This window comes from Anomaloglossus baeobatrachus, chromosome 1 (genome assembly GCF_048569485.1).
Source record: "Anomaloglossus baeobatrachus isolate aAnoBae1 chromosome 1, aAnoBae1.hap1, whole genome shotgun sequence".
Taxonomy (NCBI): domain Eukaryota; kingdom Metazoa; phylum Chordata; class Amphibia; order Anura; family Aromobatidae; genus Anomaloglossus; species Anomaloglossus baeobatrachus.
In genome coordinates, this window is record NC_134353.1 from 126,436,713 (window position 1) to 126,455,780 (window position 19,068).

The 19,068-nt window shown below is 51.9% G+C and overlaps 1 protein-coding gene across 7 annotated transcripts in view; it reads right to left on the bottom strand.

The window, feature by feature from the left end:
• Window positions 1-19,068, bottom strand: part of FRYL (FRY like transcription coactivator) — a 520,064-nt gene that overhangs the window by 44,788 nt on the left and 456,208 nt on the right. For all 7 annotated transcript variants that reach the window (XM_075347029.1, XM_075347025.1, XM_075347024.1 and 4 more), the window contains 3 exons: window positions 11,002-11,099; window positions 10,577-10,747; window positions 8,325-8,465 (listed from right to left, as the gene is read on the bottom strand). In XM_075347029.1, the coding sequence (XP_075203144.1) occupies window positions 8,325-8,465; window positions 10,577-10,747; window positions 11,002-11,099 (410 nt within the window). The remainder of the gene's footprint in view (window positions 1-8,324; window positions 8,466-10,576; window positions 10,748-11,001; window positions 11,100-19,068) is intronic.

Below are 19,068 nucleotides of genomic sequence, written 5' to 3' on the forward strand. Positions count from 1 at the left end.
ACCTTTAGGGCCTGTACACACTGATCGGGCGCTTCTTTTTGAATCCCTAAAAAAGAAGGGAATTTTGTTTACTTACCGTAAATTCCTTTTCTTCTAGCTCCAATTGGGAGACCCAGACAATTGGGTGTATAGCTATTGCCTCTGGAGGCCACACAAAGTATTACACTTAAAAGTGTAAGGCCCCTCCCCTTCTGGCTATACACCCCCAGTGGGATCACTGGCTCACCAGTTTTAGTGCCAAAGCAAGAAGGAGGAAAGCCAATAACTGGTTTAAAGACCAATTCAATCCGAGGAAACATCGGAGAACTGAACCATACCACATGAACAACATGTGTACCCGAAAAAACAGAAAAACCCCGAGAAAACAGGGCGGGTGCTGGGTCTCCCAATTGGAGCTAGAAGAAAAGGAATTTACGGTAAGTAAACAAAATTCCCTTCTTCTTTGTCGCTCCATTGGGAGACCCAGACAATTGGGATGTCCAAAAGCAATCCCTGGGTGGGTAAAAGAATACCTCATGATAGGGCCGTCAAACGGCCCTCTCCTACAGGTGGCCAACCGCCGCCTGAATGACTTATCTACCTAGGCTGGCGTCTGCCGAAGCGTAGGTATGCATCTGATAATGCTTGGTAAAAGTAAGTAGACTCGACCAGGTGGGTGCCTGACACACCTGCTGAGCCGTAGCCTGGTGCCGTAATGCCCAGGATGCACCCACGGCTCTGGTAGAATGGGCCTTCGGCCTTGAGAGAACCAGAAGCCCAGTAGAACTGTAGGTTTCAAGAATTGGTTCCTCGAGCCCCCGAGCAAGGGTGGATCTGGAAGCTTGCGACTGTTTACGCCGACCAGCGACAAGGACAAAGAGTGCATCCGGGTGGCGCAGGAGCGCCATGCGGGAAGTAGAACCTGAGTGCTCTCACCAGAACCAACAGATGCAAATCTTTCTGAAATTGATGGACTGGACGAGGACACAAAGAAGGTGAGGTGATATCCTGATTGATATGAAAATGGGATACCACCTTAGGGAGAAATTCCGGAACCGGACGCAGAACTACCCTGTCCTGGTGAAGGACCAGGAAGGGAGTTTGTATGAGAGCGTTGCTAGCTCGGAAACTCTCCTAAGAGACGAGACCGTTACTAGAAGGCCACTTCCCGTGAAAAACGGGAAGGGAGACATCCTTCAAAGGCTCGAAAGGCGGCATCTGGAGAGCAATTAGAACCTTGTTCAGATCTCAGGGCTCTAACGGCCGCTTGTACGGAGTGCTGAGAAGACAAACTCCCCGTAGGAACGTGCGTACCTGAGGAAGTCGTCGTTTCTGAAAAAATACAGATAGCGCTGAGACTTGTCCCTAAAGGGAACTGAGCGACAACCCATTTTCCTACCTAGATTGCAGGAAGGAAGGAAACATAGACGATGCAACCGGCCAGGGAGAAACACCCTGCGCCGAGCACCGAGATAAGAACATCTTCCACGTCCTGTGGTCAATCTTGGCGGACGTTGGTATGCTAGCCTGTCTCATGGTGGCAACCACGTCCTGAGGTAATCCTGACGACACTAGGTTCCAGGACTCAATGCCACACCATCCGGTTGAGGGCCGTAGAATTCAAATGGAAGAATGGCCCTTGAGACAGCCAGTCTGATTGGTCTGGTAGTGCCCCCGGTTAGCCTACCGTGAGGCACCACAGAACCGAGTACCACAACATCCTCGGCCAATTTGTAGCGACGAGGATGGCGCGGCCGCAGTCGGTCTTGATCTAGCGCAGTACTCTGGGCAACAATGCCAGAGGTGGCACCTAAGGTAGCTGGAACTGCGACCAATGCTGAACTAAGGCGTTTGCCGCCAGAGCTCGATGATTGTGAAACCGTGCCATGAAGCTGGCACATTGTTGTTGTGCCGTGACGCCATTAGATCGACGTCCGGCCTCTGTCAGCGGCGCCAGATCTCCTGAAACCCGTCCGGGTGAGGAGACCATACTCTTTCGGCCACACCTCAGCGACTTAGGAAGTCAGCTTCCTAGTTTCCACACTTGGGATGTGAATTGTGGATATGGTGGATGCCGTGTCTTCCACCCACATCAGAACCTGCCGGACTTCCTGGAAGGCTTGCCGGTTGCGCGTTCTTCCTTGGTGGTTGATGTATGCCACCGCTGTGGAGCTGTCCGACTGAAGTCGGATATGCTTGCTTTCCAGCCGCTGTTGGAAGGATTGTAGGGCAAGATACACTGCTCTGTGTTCAAGAACATTGATCTGAAGAGTGGACTCTTGCTGAGTCCACGTACCCTGAGCGCTGTAGTGGAGAAAAACTGCTCCCCACCCTGATAGACTCGCGTCTGTCGTAACTATCGCCCAGGACGGGGATAGGAAGGACCTTCTTTTTGACCAAGAGGTGAGAAGAAGCCACCACCGTAGAGATTCCTTGGCCGCCTGAGAAAGAACGACGACTCTGTTGAGGGACGTCGACTCCTCGTCCCATTGGCGGAGAATGTCCCATTGTAGTGGACGCAGTAAAACTGCGCGAAAGGAACTGCCTCCATTGCTACCATCTTACGTAGGAAGTGCATGAGGCGTCTCAATGTGTGCGACTGGTTCTTAAAGAAGAGCTTGCAGCCCGTAGTGAATGCTGTTTGTCTAGCGGCAGCTTCACTATCGCTGAGAGAGTAAGAAACTCTATGCCTAGATATGTTATCGATAGGGTCGGGGTCGGATCTGACTTTAAAAAGTTGATGATCCACCCAAAACTCTAGAGAGTCTCCAGCGCAACGTTCGGGCAGTGTTGGCATGTTTCCTAAGAGAGTGCCTTGACAAGTAGATCGTCTAAATACGGGACCACAGAGTGACCCTGAGAGTGCAGGACTGTGACTACTGCTGCCCTGACCTTGGCGAAGACCAGTTGGACTGTCGCTAGCCGGAAGGTAGAGCTACGAACAGAGGGTGTTCGTCTCCTATAACGAAGCGTAGAAACGCTAGTGCTCTGGATCAATCGGCACGTGTGGATAAGCATCCTTGATGCCTAATGATGCTAGGAAATATCCTTGGGACCTTGAGGCGATGACATGGCGGAGGGATTCCATCCGGAACCGCCTGGTGTCCACGAGCTTGCTGAGCATTCTTAGATCCAGAACGGGACGGAACGGCCCGTTGTTATAGGTACCGCAAAGAATTTGGGGTAAAAACCGTGACCTTGTTCCTGAAGAGGAACGGGGGTCATCACTCTTTCTGCCTATAGAGTGCACCCTGTTTGCAGAAGAGCAGCGGCCCGGCCGGGAGGTGGAGAAATTCTGAAGAATCGAGTTGGAGGACGAGAAGTGAGCTCTATCCTGTACCCGTGAGACAGAATGTCTCACACTCAATGGTCATTGACCTATGGCAGCTAAATATCGCCAAGGCGGGAGAGCCTGCTACCGACCGAGGCCGCAAGTCATGAGGAAGCCGCCTTGGAAGCGGGTTTTCAGACTGTCGCTTTTTTGGGCGAGACTGAGCCCGCTAAGAATCTTAGCTCCTCTGATCCTTTTGAGTCCACATTGGACGAGGAAAAATGGGACCTGCCCTAGCCTCGAAAAGGCCGAAAACCCCGACTGCCTCTTGCTCTGTTGGGGTTTGTTGTGTCCGGGCTGAGGAAAGGATGAATCCTTACCCCTGGACTGTTTGATGGTTACATCCAACGCTCACCAAACAGTCGGTCTCGCGTAAGAAACAAATGCAGACATTTGAGAGGTTAAGGATGCCACCTGCGGCACAGATGTACGTGTAACCGTGTCAATCTGTGTAAGACAAGCTGAAATAGCTTGGAGTGCCCCAAGGGAGAGAATGCCGGAGCCAACGGTGCGCCGACAGCCTCATAGATGGCTTTCGACCAGAGATCCATCTGTCTGTCAGTGGCATCTTTGAGTTTGCAGTTCCATCTCCCACTGCAACTATGGATCTAGCTACAAGCCTGGAGATTGGAGGATGCCGCTCGGGACATTGGGTCCAGTCCTTGACCAAGTCAGGGGACAGGGATAACGTGTATCCTAAGCCGTTTGGAGAAGCGCATATCTGGATAAGCGTGGTGTTCCTGGACTGCCTCTCTGAAGGCAGAGTGGTCCAGAAAAATACGTGAAGCTGACTCCTCCACTGGAGGAGCTGTGAGAAATAACCCACATTCTATAGATGGACGCTATAAGATTATTTACTATGGCGTCACAATCAGGTGTATCCAGATTGAGAGCGGTCTCAGGATCAGAATCCTGAGCCGCTACTTCCGCCTCATTACACAGCGAGTCCTTCTGTTAGGACCCTGATGAAACCGAGGCCGCTCATAGCGAGTCCACTTAGGCTGTCTGGGACTGACGTCCGTGCAGAGCCGTGACTCTGGGATGCGTGTGACATTCCCGGAGCTGTTAGTTATTCACACTGAGGGGGGCCATGGATCAATGATTCAACAGTGCCCATATTGTGAGAGACATGTCCGGACTGCTAGGCTTCTAGTATCATAGCCATAGTCTCAGAAAAACTGTCAGTAAATACTGCAGACACCGTCCTCATCCCCTGGCCATTAGTGCATACAATGGGAGTCTATGTACCTGCCGGCCGTATAGCCGTACATGCTGTACCAGCTGTATAGAAAAACATGTGGTTCTGCACCTTTGTTTTACACAGAGAATATGCTGATAACTCCTCCGCATAATCCAGGAGGGTATATACAACGTGCGACCAAACAGTGCAATGTATATAGTACAAGCATATCTATAAGTGCACTTCTGCACTAGTGGGGTTAGCACCACAGGTGCTGCTTAACGCATGTTACAGCGATTGTGTGACTATCAGAATGCCAGGGTCTTCCACACTTGTCTCTGTATCGTACAGAAACTGACACTAATGGCTGCCGGTGTCCTTGTAGAGAAGGAAGCCGTGGGCGTGCCTGAGAAAGTGCGGGAATCCGGATTCACAGTGCACACAGTGAGAGGGGTGGAGTATGCAAAACATACTCCAGCTCTCAGCTCTGCTCTATGCAGCGTCACGCCCCTACCCTGACTGTCAGGGCTGTGGGCGGTAACGAAGGGAGACTAGGCCCAGAAGCCGGGGACTCGAGTTAACAGCGCGGCCGCCGTAAAAGCGCGGGCCGCGCTGAAGTCCCCGGCGCACCACAAGTGCCAGCCGCGCCGCAGTTCCAGCGGCCGGCGCGACCGATTCATAGAAGTGGCCAGCGTCCCGCCCCTCTCCTGACTGGCAGGTCTGGGGGCGGGAACGAACGGAAGCAGGCCGCAAAAGCCGGGGACTCTAGTTATCAGCGCGGCCGCCGTAAAAGCGCGGGCCGCGCTGAAGTCCCCGGCGCACCACAAGTGCCAGCCGCGCCGCTGCCAGCGGCCGGCGCGACCGATTCCTGGAAGTGGCCAGCGTCCCGCCCCTCTCCTGACTGGCAGGTCTGGGGGCGGGAACGAACGGAAGCAGGCCGCAAAAGCCGGGGACTCTAGTTATCAGCGCGGCCGCCGTAAAAGCGCAGGCCGCGCTGAAGTCCCCGGCGCACTACAAGTGCCAGCCGCGCCGCAGTCCCAGCGGCCGGCGCGACCAATTCCCATAAGTGAGCCTGCTTCAGCAAAGCTGAATGAGGCCATGGCACAGGCGCCGCAGCGCTGATGTCCCCCGGCGCACTACAACACCCAGCATGCTGCGGTGTGAGCGCCAAATGCACGGGGACACAGAGTACCTTGAGGAAGCAGGGCCATGTCCCTGATGTACTCCGCTCCATCCAGCATCTTCTCCAGGGGCTGTAGATGGAGCACGGTCTCAGTGCCTGGAGACCGGTAAATCCCACTTCACCCAGAGCCCTGTAAAAAGGGATGGGGAAGGAATCAGCATGTGGGCTCCTGCCGCCGTACCCGCAATGGGTACCTCAACCTTACAAACACCTCCGACATACAGTGGGGTGAGAAGGGAGCATGCTGGGGACACTATATGTGTCCTCTTTTCTTCCATCCGACATAGTCAGCAGCTGCTGCTGACTAAAAAGTGGAGCTATGCGTGGATGTGTTGCCTCCTTCGCACAAAGCACAAAACTGGTGAGCCAGTGATCCCACTGGGGGTGTATAGCCAGAAGGGGAGGGGCCTTACACTTTTAAGTGTAATACTTTGTGTGGCCTCCAGAGGCAATAGCTATACACCCAATTGTCTGGGTCTCCCAATGGAGCGACAAAGAAAATGGGATTTAGACACTTCCTTAAAGTGAACCTGTCAAGTACAATATGCACTCAGAACCACGAGCAGTTCTGGGTGTATATTGCTAATCCCTGCCTAACTGTCCCTGTATACACTAGAATAGATAAAGAGATATTTACAAAAAGTATTTCTAAAGATCTTATATCGTATGCTAATGAGTGAGGGCAGTAGCCCCAAGGGTGTTGCTTCCCTTTCTAGTCGCCGCCATTAGCATGTTAGTACACCCCTGTGGACGTGCTATCATGCTAATGAATGTGCAGCATCAGAGGATGATCTCGCTCACCTCTCCGCTGCCATCGCCACCCGATGCTGGATTTCAGGTGAGTACTTATGACCCCGGAGTTTGGGTCACGCGCACTATGAAGCCGGGTGTACGCGTCCTGGCTTCAAACTGAAGTAGTGCACATGACCCAAACTCCGGGATCATGGGCACTGAGCCAAAATCCAGCATCAAGTGGCGATGGCGGCGGAGAGGTGAGTGAGATCATCCTCTGACGCTGCACATTCATTGGCATGTTAACACACCCACAGGGGTGTGCTTACATGCTAAGGGGGCGACTAGCAAGGGAAGCAACGCCCTTGGGGCTACTGCCCTCGCTCATTAGCATATGATATAAGATCTTTAAAAATACTTTATATAGTGTATACAGGGATGGTTAGGCAGGGATTAGCAATAGGCACCTAGAACTGCTCGTGGTTCTGGGTGAATATTGCACCTGACAGGTTCCCTTTAATAGGGAGGAGCAGACGCGAACTTTAAAGTTTGGTGTTCGTGCCAAACATGGGAATTTACATAGAAAAAAACAAACAAACAAAAGCAAAAAAAAACAAACCACAAAACACAGTTCGAGTTTGGAGTTCGGATGCTTAACCTATGCACACCACTAGAGCGAACATCGCTGTGCTCAGGTATGCTCGGCCCAGTGCAGGCCGCTTGCAGTGTGGGAACGGCTCTCACAGGGGGTTACAACTGCTTTATCGGTTATAGTGTGTCTCCCCCCCCCCCACACCAAAAAGGAACCCCCCGTTGGAAGTGCTCTGTTTTTAGCTGGTTGTATGTGGGTGGAGAGCCAAAATGCCAATCAGTGACTTCTAATGGGGTTCGGGTCCAGAATAGGAGTTAATATAAAGTCCAGCAGAACTCGAATTTCCACAGGTCCACTCATCTCTATTCCTTAATGCAGCCTTTCAGTAAATAAAGCAAAAGGAGTCCGCAGTACAGAGCTCTGGGTGCTTTTTGTGCCACTTTCTATTTGGTTTCCGTTTCCGCCGATGGGCACATAGTCTACACTCCCAGAAAAGAGCGCAAATAAAGCTCAAGTGTCATACGTTCCCCTGAATCTGGTCTTGTGGGTTTTTCATTAGAAGAACAGGATGGAGACATCAATGCACTGCCGAATATACTGCAGACAAAGCAGGAGTTTTTACGGTGATGTCTGTTAATTTAGCACAGTCTGTGTGAACTCTGGCTGACAGGTATTTTTTCCATCTGCTATAAAAAATAGAAGGTGCAGAAACCATCCAGATGAGGCTGCACTAAGAAGCATGAGGCTGCACAGTGTCGCCGGCTCTGCAGTGCTGGACCAGCTCTCTTTATAGGATTCCTAGCCAAGAACAAAGACGGGCCAGCCAGACGCTGCAGGCAATCCTAGAAAGGCTTCAGATCTTAAAAAAAAAATAAAAAAAAATGAACGTTTGTGTCAAAGCAGGAAATTGGAATTTAAAAAGAAAACATAAAAAGTCTGGCTTTTACGGATGAAGTAATAAAGTGAACCTTCGGAACATTAAGTAGATAACACTGAAATGTGACAGGCCGGCTCCTCGCTCTGGGTCCACGTCTCTGTCCTTAGGAGGAAACATGAATTACAGCGAGGAATGTTCAGGATGACGTAGCAGAGGTAGAAGCACGGAGCCGATAATACACCAGCTACTGTACGGTATGTATAATGGGGACATAGAGTACCCCACATCACCCCCACAATGCAGGCCGACACTATGCATAGAGGCGAGCCCAAAAAGAGCCATCACAGTCACAAAGCTTCCTGCAGTGGAAGGATGATGGCTGAATACCGATTATGCTCTAAAGGAAAACTAATAAAATGTGAGCGTCAGCGAGCGAGGGATGAAGCTCACCTGCACGTATTTCCCTATGATTTTTATGATTTCCAGGTTAAACTGCTTTACTGGGGCAGCGGAGAGGTCAATGTGGCTGAGCAGGCTGTAGATGATCTGCAGGAGGGACTGCTGCATGCTGGACAGGCCTTTCTCCAGGAGCTGGAACAACAGACACAGTGATAGAAAGACAGGCGGACAGGACAATACCATAATACCAGTGCTAATGGAATTAATCTTATTAGGACATACTTCTACAGCAACATTCTGATAACCCAGCAGAGCCAGATTACCAAAAGGGCAGTGCGCCTAACTGCTATTCTGACCGCAAGAGACAGTAGCACAAGTGCGCAGATGTGTGTGGATTCTTACCAGCCTACACCAGGTGTCAGAATCCTGCAGCACTCATGAGCTGGTGAAACTACAACTCCCAGCATGCCCTGACATTTGCTGCCTTCCAAGGCATACTGGGATTTGTAGTGTAAGAGCTGGAGTGCTGCAGGCTGCTGACCCCGCTCTACACATTGGAGGCAATGTCTCTAAGACTATGTGCACACAGCGTCTTTTAGGAGAAGAAATTTTGGAGAGTTTCCACTAAATCTCTGATCCAAAACCTTATCCAAAAACCTCTTTTTGCACATATTCTAAGGCTAAGCACAAAGTCTTTTCTCAAATGTTTGGAGCAGAAACTCCAAGTGTTAGAGGAGTTAAGCATTTTTGAGAATTCAGAGAGTTTCCACTCCAGAAACTACCGGAAAAACTTACTCTATGACCGGAAGTTCGGTGTCTTCTGATCACATGCACGGATGCTAAACTTGGCGTCTGAGGCGGTGACAACGGACACAGGTACGTGTGTCACTGCCAATGATGCTGGGCAATGGGCACTTAATAGCATGTTAGTACACTTTATTCCACCTGGCAGCCTCAGGTTTTCAGCCACAGAGTTAGCACCAATGTGGTTCAGTTAACGCTCTGTACATAGTGAGCAGCGGCTGTACCTGCGCCCCCGACACTGACTGACAGCCGGTGCCACACCTATGACTAAAAGCCTGAGGCTGCCAGGTGGAATAAAGTTACCGTATTTTTCGGAATATAAGACGCACCGGACCACAAGACGCACCCTTGTTTTAGAGAAGGAAAATAAATTTTAAGCAAAAAATGTGGTCATGACACTGTTATGGGGCGAGGATCTGCTGCTGACACTATTATGGGGGGAATGTCCCCAAATTCTCCACTAAGGTACCCCATCCTGGTAATGATCCTCCTGCCTTGTATATATATGTCCCTCATCCTGGTATAGCCCCATCTTGCTATATACTGCCATTCTGGTATATGGCCGCATCCTGTCCTGCTATATACCCCATCCTGGCATATGGCCGCATCCTGCTATATACGGTACACCCATCCTGCTATGTAATCCTATCCTGCTATATACCCCCATCCTGCTATATGCCATCATCCTGCTCATATGCCATCATCCTGCTATATGTCCTGCATCCTGTGGCACACAAAAAAAAATAAACGTTAATACTCACCTTTCCTCGCTCCACGCAGCATGGCTCCTCCTCCTGTCTGTGCCGCCAGCGCTGTGTGGAGCCGGCCAGGATCCCTGCAGCTTCGCGATGTCCTCCTTTCTGTGCCGGCGTGGCTGTGTGGACACGTGCGCACAGCGATAACGTCATTGCTGTGAGCACCGCTAGTCTCCACACAGCCGCGGCCGGCAGACAGGAGGACATCGCAGTGCTGCAGGGATCGTGGCCGGTGAGTTATACTGATTCACTGCACCCCGTGCTGATTATGACGCGCGGGGGGCAGTGAATACAGCCGCACATGATCCCTCCAGGCTGTAGTTGCCAGGGGTGATCATGCTGCCAGCTGTTTAGTAAGCGCGCATCCCCCGCCCATCATCTCGCCCACCTGTCAGCACCGCCTTCAGCGCTGAGAGATGGGCGGGAGGATGGGCGTGCATAGGTAATGAGCTGGCCCATGTGGTCACGGCAGGTGCTGCTGCAGCCTGCTCGTGCCCCCGATGACCCGCTCCACCGCAGCACCCTCATTCCCGCAGCCCTACATTCAGACTGTAAGACGCACCCCCCACTTTTCCCCCAACATTTGGGGGAAAAAAAGTGCGTCTTATAGTCCGAAAAATACAGTAATTTCCTGCCAGCATGGGAGCTCTCAGCCCGGGCAGCTTCAGAACGCTAACCTGTAGATTAACCATATATGACAGGGTCGCATTAATTTAATGGTCATATTATAGGGGTCTCACTCACCTCAGCAAGATAGGTTACCAGACTGAAGGTGATATCTGCGAAGGAGTCATGGAGGTAGCGGCACACAACATTAATCCAGTTGGAGCAGTCTCTGGAGTAGCTGTGCGTGCTGTACAGACTCATCATATGCGCCAGGTTTGTCAATGTGGCCGACTTCTCTTCTGCACAAACCTAAAACACAAGAATGAAACATTAATCTATAGGACTATGAGAAAAGTGAGCAGATCATGATATAGAAGATCATTTCGCAAGTTTCTACCAATGCGTACAGTGAACGATCAGATATAAGAGAGACCGGGTGACCAGATCCCAAACTGAAATCACAAAGCCATTTCAGCTGATGTATGGTCACCTTTAGGATCGCGCAAAAGCCACAAAAACAATAGTCTGATTAAGTAAGGGTCTCATCTAGGAGGAGTACCTACCTTGGCTATTCTGTCTGCAGTTTCTTTACAGAACGGCGTTGGGTTGTCAAAGTGCTGAATCAGATGAGGCAATAAGCACAAGATATTTAGAGGAAACCCTGTAAGGAAAAACACACAGTAAATACAGTTATAGCTTATTTTTTTATTTCTGCCATCCAAAAATTCCAAACAATGTACGGTAAACCTTCCCTGGCTGCCATCCATTAGAACACACCATATCCTGGGCATTATAGTGCTATGGTAATCGGAAAGCTTCCTATGATGGACCTGCACAGAAATCTCCACCATTAGGTCCGTCAATAGCGAGGAGTTTCCTATGGCGGAGTCGCGTGCAATATTGATGCAGAGTGATCCATTATGGCAGAGCCAAGCACTAAGCAGGAATAGCTATTATAATGAAAATTTATATTCTTTTTATGGTGACTATTAATCACAATCATCAATTCATTAATATAAATGTAATCTTTATTCCTATTTTTTTCCTGCATTAACACTGAACAATGAAGGGAATTTTGTTTACTTACCGTAAATTCCTTTTCTTCTAGCTCCTATTGGGAGACCCAGACAATTGGGTGTATAGCTTCTGCCTCCGGAGGCCACACAAAGTATTACACTTTAAAAAGTGTAACCCCTCCCCTCTGCCTATACACCCTCACGTGGATCACGGGCTTCTCAGTTTTGGTGCAAAAGCAGGAAGGAGAAGACTTATGAATTGGTATAGGGTAAATTCAATCCGAAGGATGTTCAGAGAACTGAAACCATGAACCAAAAGAACAATTCAACATGAACAACATGTGTACACAAAAGAACAACCAGCCCGAAGGGAACAGGGGCGGGTGCTGGGTCTCCCAATAGGAGCTAGAAGAAAAGGAATTTACGGTAAGTAAACAAAATTCCCTTCTTCTTTGTCGCTCCATTGGGAGACCCAGACAATTGGGACGTCCAAGAGCAGTCCCTGGGTGGGTAAAAGAATACCTCAATAAAAAGAGCCGAACGGCCCTCCTCTTACAGGTGGGCAACCGCCGCCTGAAGGACTCGCCTACCTAGACTGGCGTCTGCCGAAGCATAGGTATGCACTTGATAGTGTTTCGTGAAAGTGTGCAGACTAGACCAGGTAGCTGCCTGACACACCTGCTGAGCCATAGCCCTGTGCCGCAATGCCCAGGACGCACCCACGGCTCTGGTAGAATGGGCTTTCAGCCCTGAAGGAAGCGGAAGCCCAGAAGAACGGTAGGCTTCAAGAATCGGTTCCTTGATCCACCGAGCCAAGGTTGACTTGGAAGCCTGCGAACCCTTACGCTGGCCAGCGACAAGGACAAAGAGCGCATCTGAACGACGCAGGGGCGTCGTGCGAGACACGTAGAGCCGGAGTGCTCTCACCAGATCCAAAGAGTGCAAATCCTTTTCACATTGGTGAATTGGATTAGGGCAAAATGAAGGTAAGGAGATATCCTGATTGAGATGAAAAGTAGATACCACCTTAGGGAGAAATTCCGGAACCGGACGCAGAACCACCTTATCCTGGTGAAACACCAGGAAGGGGGCTTTGCATGATAGCGCTGCAAGCTCAGACACTCTCCGGAGTGATGTAATTGCCACTAGAAAGGCCACCTTTTGCGAAAGACGTGATAAAGAGACATCCCGCGGCAGCTCGAAAGGTGGTTTCTGAAGAGCCGTTAGCACCCTGTTAAGATCCCAGGGTTCCAGCGGACGCTTGTAAGGTGGGACTATGTGGCAAACTCCCTGCAGGAACGTGCGGACCTGCGGAAGCCTGGCTAGACGCTTTTGAAAAAATACGGAGAGCGCCGATACTTGGCTCTTGAGAGAGCCGAGTGACAAACCCTTGTCCATTCCAGATTGGAGGAATGAAAGAAAAGTGGGTAAGGCAAACGGCCATGGAGAGAAACCGTTATCAGAGCACCAGGATAAGAAGACTTGCCAAGACCTGTAATAGATCTTGGCGGACGTTGGCTTCCTGGCTTGTCTCATGGTGGCAATGACATCCTGAGATAACCCTGAAGACGCTAGGAGCCAGGACTCAATGGCCACACAGTCAGGTTGAGGGCCACAGAATTCAGATGGAAAAATGGCCCTTGTGACAGCAAGTCTGGGCGGTCTGGAAGCGCCCACGGCTGACCCACCGTGAGATGCCACAGATCCGGGTACCACGATCGCCTCGGCCAGTCTGGAGCGACGAGAATGGCGCGACGGCAGTCGGACCTGATCTTGCGTAACACTCTGGGCAGCATCGCCAGAGGAGGAAACACATAAGGCAGTCGGAACTGCGACCAGTCCTGAACTAACGCGTCCGCCACCAGAGCTCTGTGATCCTGAGACCGTGCCATGAATGCCGGGACTTTGTTGTTGTGCCGTGACGCCATGAGATCGACGTCCGGCGTTCCCCAGTGGCGACAGATCTCTCGAAACACTTCTGGGTGCAGAGACCATTCCCCCGCATCCATGCCCTGACGACTGAGAAAATCTGCTTCCCAGTTTTCTACGCCCGGGATGTGAACTTCGGAGATGGTGGAGGCTGTGGCTTCCACCCACTGCAGAATCCGCCGGACTTCCTGGAAGGCTTGACGACTGCGAGTGCCGCCTTGGTGGTTGATGTATGCGACGGCAGTGGCGTTGTCCGACTGGATACGGATCTGCCTGCCCTCCAGCCACCGCTGAAAAGCCAATAGGGCTAGATACACTGCCCTTATTTCCAAAACATTGATCTGAAGGGAAGACTATCGGAGTCCAGGTTCCCTGAGCCCTGTGGTGGAGAAAAACCGCTCCCCACCCTGACAGGCTCGCGTCCGTGGTGACCACAGCCCAGGTTGGGGGTAGGAAGGATTTTCCCTGCGACAGAGAGTTGGGAAGGAGCCACCACTGAAGTGACGTCTTGGTTGCAAGGGAAAGAGACGTTCCTGTCGAGGGAAGCCGACCTCCTGTCCCATTTGCGGAGAATGTCTCATTGGAGCTGCCGTAGATGGAATTGCGCGAACGGCACTGCCTCCATCGCTGCCACCATCTTCCCCAGGAAGTGCATGAGGCGCCTTAAGGGGTGTGACTGACTCCGAAGAAGTGATTGCACCCCTGCCTGCAGAGAAAGCGGTTTGTCTCGCGGTAGCTTGACTAACGCTGACTGTGTATGAAACTCCATCCCGAGGTAAGTCAGTGATTGGGTCGGTGTCAACTTGGATTTTGGGAAGTTGATGATCCACCCGAACTGCTGGAGAGTCGTCAAAGCGACTGTAAGGCTGTGTTGACACGCCACCCGAGAAGGGGCCCTGACTAGGAGATAGTCTAGGTAGGGAATCACCGAGTGGCCCTGAGAGTGTAGGACCGCCACGACGGATGCCATGACTTTGGTGAAAACCCGTGGGGCTGTCGGCAGGCCGAAAGGCAATGCCACGAACTGAAGGTGTTCGTCCCTGAAGGCGAAACGCAAGAAGCGTTGATGTTCGGGTGCGATCGGCACGTGGAGATAAGCATCCTTGATGTCGATCGATGCTAGGAAGTCTCCTTGTGACATCGAGGCGATGACAGAGCGGAGAGATTCCAGCCGAAACCTTCTGGTTCTCACGTGTCTGTTGAGCAGTTTGAGGTCCAGAACGGGACGGAATGATCCGTCCTTTTTTGGCACCACGAACAAGTTGGAGTAAAAGCCGCGACCACGTTCCTGAAGGGGAACGGGGGTCACAACTCCTTCTGTCTTCAGAGCGTCCACCGCCTGAAAAAGTGCATCGGCCTGAGCGGGGGGCGGAGAGGTTCTGAAGAAACAAGCCGCAGGACGGGAGCTGAACTCTATCCTGTAACCGTGAGACAGAATGTCTCTCACCCATCGGTCTTGAACATGTGGCCACCAGGCGTCGCCAAAGCAGGAGAGCCTGCCACCGACCGAGGATGCGGTTAGGGGATGCCGAGAGTCATGAGGAGGCCGCCTTGGAGGCAGTGCCTCCTGCGGCCTTTTGGGGGCGTGACTTGGACCGCCACGCATAGGAGTTCCTCTGGCCTTTCTCCTGACTGCTGGACGAAGAGGATTGGGGCTTGGCGGAGGGACGAAAGGACCGAAACCTCGATTGTATTTTCCGTTGTTGAGGTCTCTTAGGTCTGGACTGGGGTAAGGAGGAGTCCTTTCCCTTGGATTCCTTAATAATCTCATCCAATCGTTCGCCAAACAAGCGTTCGCCAGAAAACGGCAAACCGATTAAGAACCTCTTGGAGGCCGAGTCTGCCTTCCATTCGCGCAGCCACATGGCCCTGCGGACTGCCACAGAGTTAGCGGATGCCACAGCTGTACGGCTAGCAGAGTCTAGGACTGCGTTCATGGCGTAGGAAGAAAAAGCTGACGCTTGAGAAGTCAAAGACGCAACTTGCGGAGCAGAATTACGTGTGACAGCATTAATCTCAGTCAGACAAGCCGAGATAGCTTGGAGTGCCCACACGGCTGCAAAGGCCTGGGGCAAAAGACGCACCCGTGGCCTCAAAGATGGACTTCACCAGGAGCTCTATCTGCCTGTCAGTGGCATCCTTTAGCGATGAGCCATCTGACACCGATACCACAGATCTAGCCGCCAATCTAGAGACTGGAGGATCCACCTTGGGACATTGAGCCCACCCCTTAACGACTTCAGCGGGGAAGGGGTAACGCGTGTCAGTGAGGCGCTTAGTAAAACGCTTGTCCGGAACCGCTCTGGGCTTCTGGACAGCGTCTCTGAAGTTAGAGTGATCGAAGAACGCACTACGTGTACGTTTGGGGAACCGAAACTGGTGTTTCTCCTGCTGAGACGCAGACTCCTCCACAGTAGGAGGCGGGGGAGAGAGATCCAACACCTGGTTGATGGACGAGATAAGATCATTCACTAATGCGTCCCCCTCAGGTGTATCAAGGTTAAGGGCGACGTCAGGGTCAGAACCCTGAGCTGCGACGTCAGGGTCAGAACCCTGAGCTGCGACGTCCGCCTCGTCCTCCAGAGAGTCCTCAAGCTGGGAACCCGAGCAGCGTGAAGAAGTCGGGGAAGATTCCCAGCGAGCCCGCTTAGCCTGTGTAGGACTGTGGTCCTGGCAGAAGTCCTCCGCGTGGGACCTAGGGCCCAACCTGGGAGCGCGCTGTGGCTCAGACCGAGAGGGGCCTGGAGGTGACGATCCAACAGGGGCCGGGGCCTGTGTAAGGACCGGTCTGGACTGCAAAGCTTCTAGCAGCTTGGCAGACCATTTGTCCATAGACTGAGCCATGGATTGTGAAAGTGACTCAGAGTTTCTCAGCAAAAGAGGAGAACTCTGTCCCTGGCGCCTGGACAGGGGGGTCTACATGAGCCGAGGGGTCCACTAGTGACTGAGGCTCCGGCTGAGCAAGTGAAACAGGGGTCGAGCATTGCTCACAGTGAGGGTAGGTGGAACCCGCAGGTAACATAGCCCCACAAGAGGTACAGGCCGCAAAAAACCCCTGTGCCTTAACAGCTTTGCTCCTTGTGGACGACATGCGGTTGTCTCCTAGGAGAATGATCACTGAGGGTATATGGGCAAAAACAGGGTATACAGCCCGACCGAACAGAAATATATAAATAAATACGTATCTATTCCGGCACCCTAATGGGTGGACCAGCATCGGGTGACCGGTGTGGCTTACCGACCGCTAACAAGCGGAGTGTGTGCCTCCAGATTCCCAGCTTTAGGTCCCCTGGAGCTGCAGAGCTGTTCCTGAGAATCCTCCACCGGCAGAATGCCCAAAAAATGGCTGCCGGAGATCTCAGGGGAGGAGTGGAGCCGTGGGCGGCGCCAGGAAAGTGCGGGAATCTGGGGTCCCCACAGTGATCAGTGAGGGGGGAGGAAACATGCAGGATGCTCCAGCCCTCACATCCGACGTCAGGTCGGCAGTCCCGCCCTTACCCCTGACAGGCAGGCCCGGGGGCGGGATTTTTGAGACTAGGCCGCGATGAAGCCGGGGACTAAATTTGAGACCGCGCCCGACAAGCAGGCACGGTCGGCGCGGAAGTCCGCCGGTCTTCACAATCCAGCAGCTGCCGCAGCGTCAGGGAAGAAGGTGCGCTCCTGCACATTCCCCAATAGGGACACAGAGTACCTTAGAGTTGCAGGGCCCGGTCCCTGAGGTTGAATAGACTCCGATCCGGCAGATTCCCACAGGGGCTGCGGAGGGAGCACGGTCCCGGTAAATGGATGACCGTTCAGGATCCCACTTCTCCCAGAGCCGCTAAGGGATGGTGAAGGAGACGGCATGAGGCTCCGGCCTTTGTACCCGCAATGGGTACCTCAACCTTAACAACACCGCCGACGTAGTGGGGTGAGAAGGAAACATGCCGGGGGCCACGTGGGGGCCCTCTTTTCTTCCAACCGACAACTAAGTTATGAGAATGCATGAGTGGATGTGTGCCTCCTTCCACACAAAGCATAAAACTGAGGAGCCAGTGATCCACGGGAGGGTGTATAGGCAGAGGGGAGGGGTTACACTTTTTAAAGTGTAATACTTTGTGTGGCCTCCGGAGGCAGAAGCTATACACCCAATTGTCTGGGTCTCCCAATGGAGCGACAAAAAAAATCTATTTTTGGCGCTTTAATTGCCTATTCTTCTTCCAAGAGCCATAACTTTATGTCCCTCACCATGCCCATGTTTTCTGATGAGTTTTAGTTTTGAATGACACCATTTACTTTATCTGATAAAGTAGTAAAAGATGTGAAAAAAAAGAAGGGAATTTTGTTTACTTACCGTAAATTCCTTTTCTTCTAGCTCCAATTGGGAGACCCAGACAATTGGGTGTATAGCTTCTGCCTCCGGAGGCCACACAAAGTATTACACTTAAAAGTGTAAAGCCCCTCCCCTTCTGCCTATACACCCCCCGTGCATCACGGGCTCCTCAGTTTTGGTGCAAAAGCAAGAAGGAGGAAAAGTTATAAATTGGTTTAAAGTAAATTCAATCTGAAGGAATTTCGGAGAACTGAAACCATTCAACATGAACAACATGTGTACACAAATAACAACAGCCCGAAGGGAACAGGGGCGGGTGCTGGGTCTCCCAATTGGAGCTAGAAGAAAAGGAATTTACAGTAAGTAAACAAAATTCCCTTCTTTGTCGCTCCATTGGGAGACCCAGACAATTGGGACGTCCAAAAGCAGTCCCTGGGTGGGTAAAGTAAAACCTCGTAATAGAGCCGTAGAACGGCCCCTTCCTACAGGTGGGCAACCGCCGCCTGAAGGACTCGCCTACCTAGGCTGGCATCTGCCGAAGCATAGGTATGCACCTGATAGTGTTTCGTGAAAGTGTGCAGGCTCGACCAGGTAGCTGCCTGACACACCTGCTGAGCCGTAGCCTGGTGCCGCAAAGCCCAGGACGCACCCACGGCTCTGGTAGAATGGGCCTTCAGCCCTGAGGGAACCGGAAGCCCAGAAGATCGGTAAGCTTCGAGAATTGGTTCCTTGATCCACCGAGCCAGGGTTGATTTGGAAGCCTGTGACCCTTTACGCTGGCCAGCGACAAGGACAAAGAGTGCATCCGAGCGGCGCAGGGGCGCCGTACGAGAAATGTAGAGTCTGAGTGCTCTCACCAGATCTAACAAGTGCAAATCCCTTTCACATTGGTGAACTGGATGAGGACAAAAAGAGGGTAAGGAGATATCCTGATTGAGATGAAAGGGGGATACCACCTTAGGGAGAAATTCCGGAACCGGACGCAGAACCACCTTGTCCTGGTGAAACACCAGGAAAGGGGCTTTGCATGACAGCGCTGCTAGCTCAGACACTCTCCGAAGTGATGTGACTGCTACTAGGAAGACCACTTTCTGGGAAAGGCGTGAGAGAGAAATATCCTTCATTGGCTCGAAAGGTGGTTTCTGAAGAGCCATCAGCACCCTGTTCAGATCCCAGGGTTCTAACGGCCGCTTGTAAGGAGGGACTATGTGACAAACCCCCTGCAGGAACGTGCGTACCTGTGGAAGTCTGGCTAGGCGCTTCTGAAAAAACACAGAGAGCGCTGAGACTTGTCCCTTAAGGGAGCCGAGCGACAAACCTTTTTCCAATCCGGATTGAAGGAAGGAAAGAAAAGTGGGCAAGGCAAATGGCCA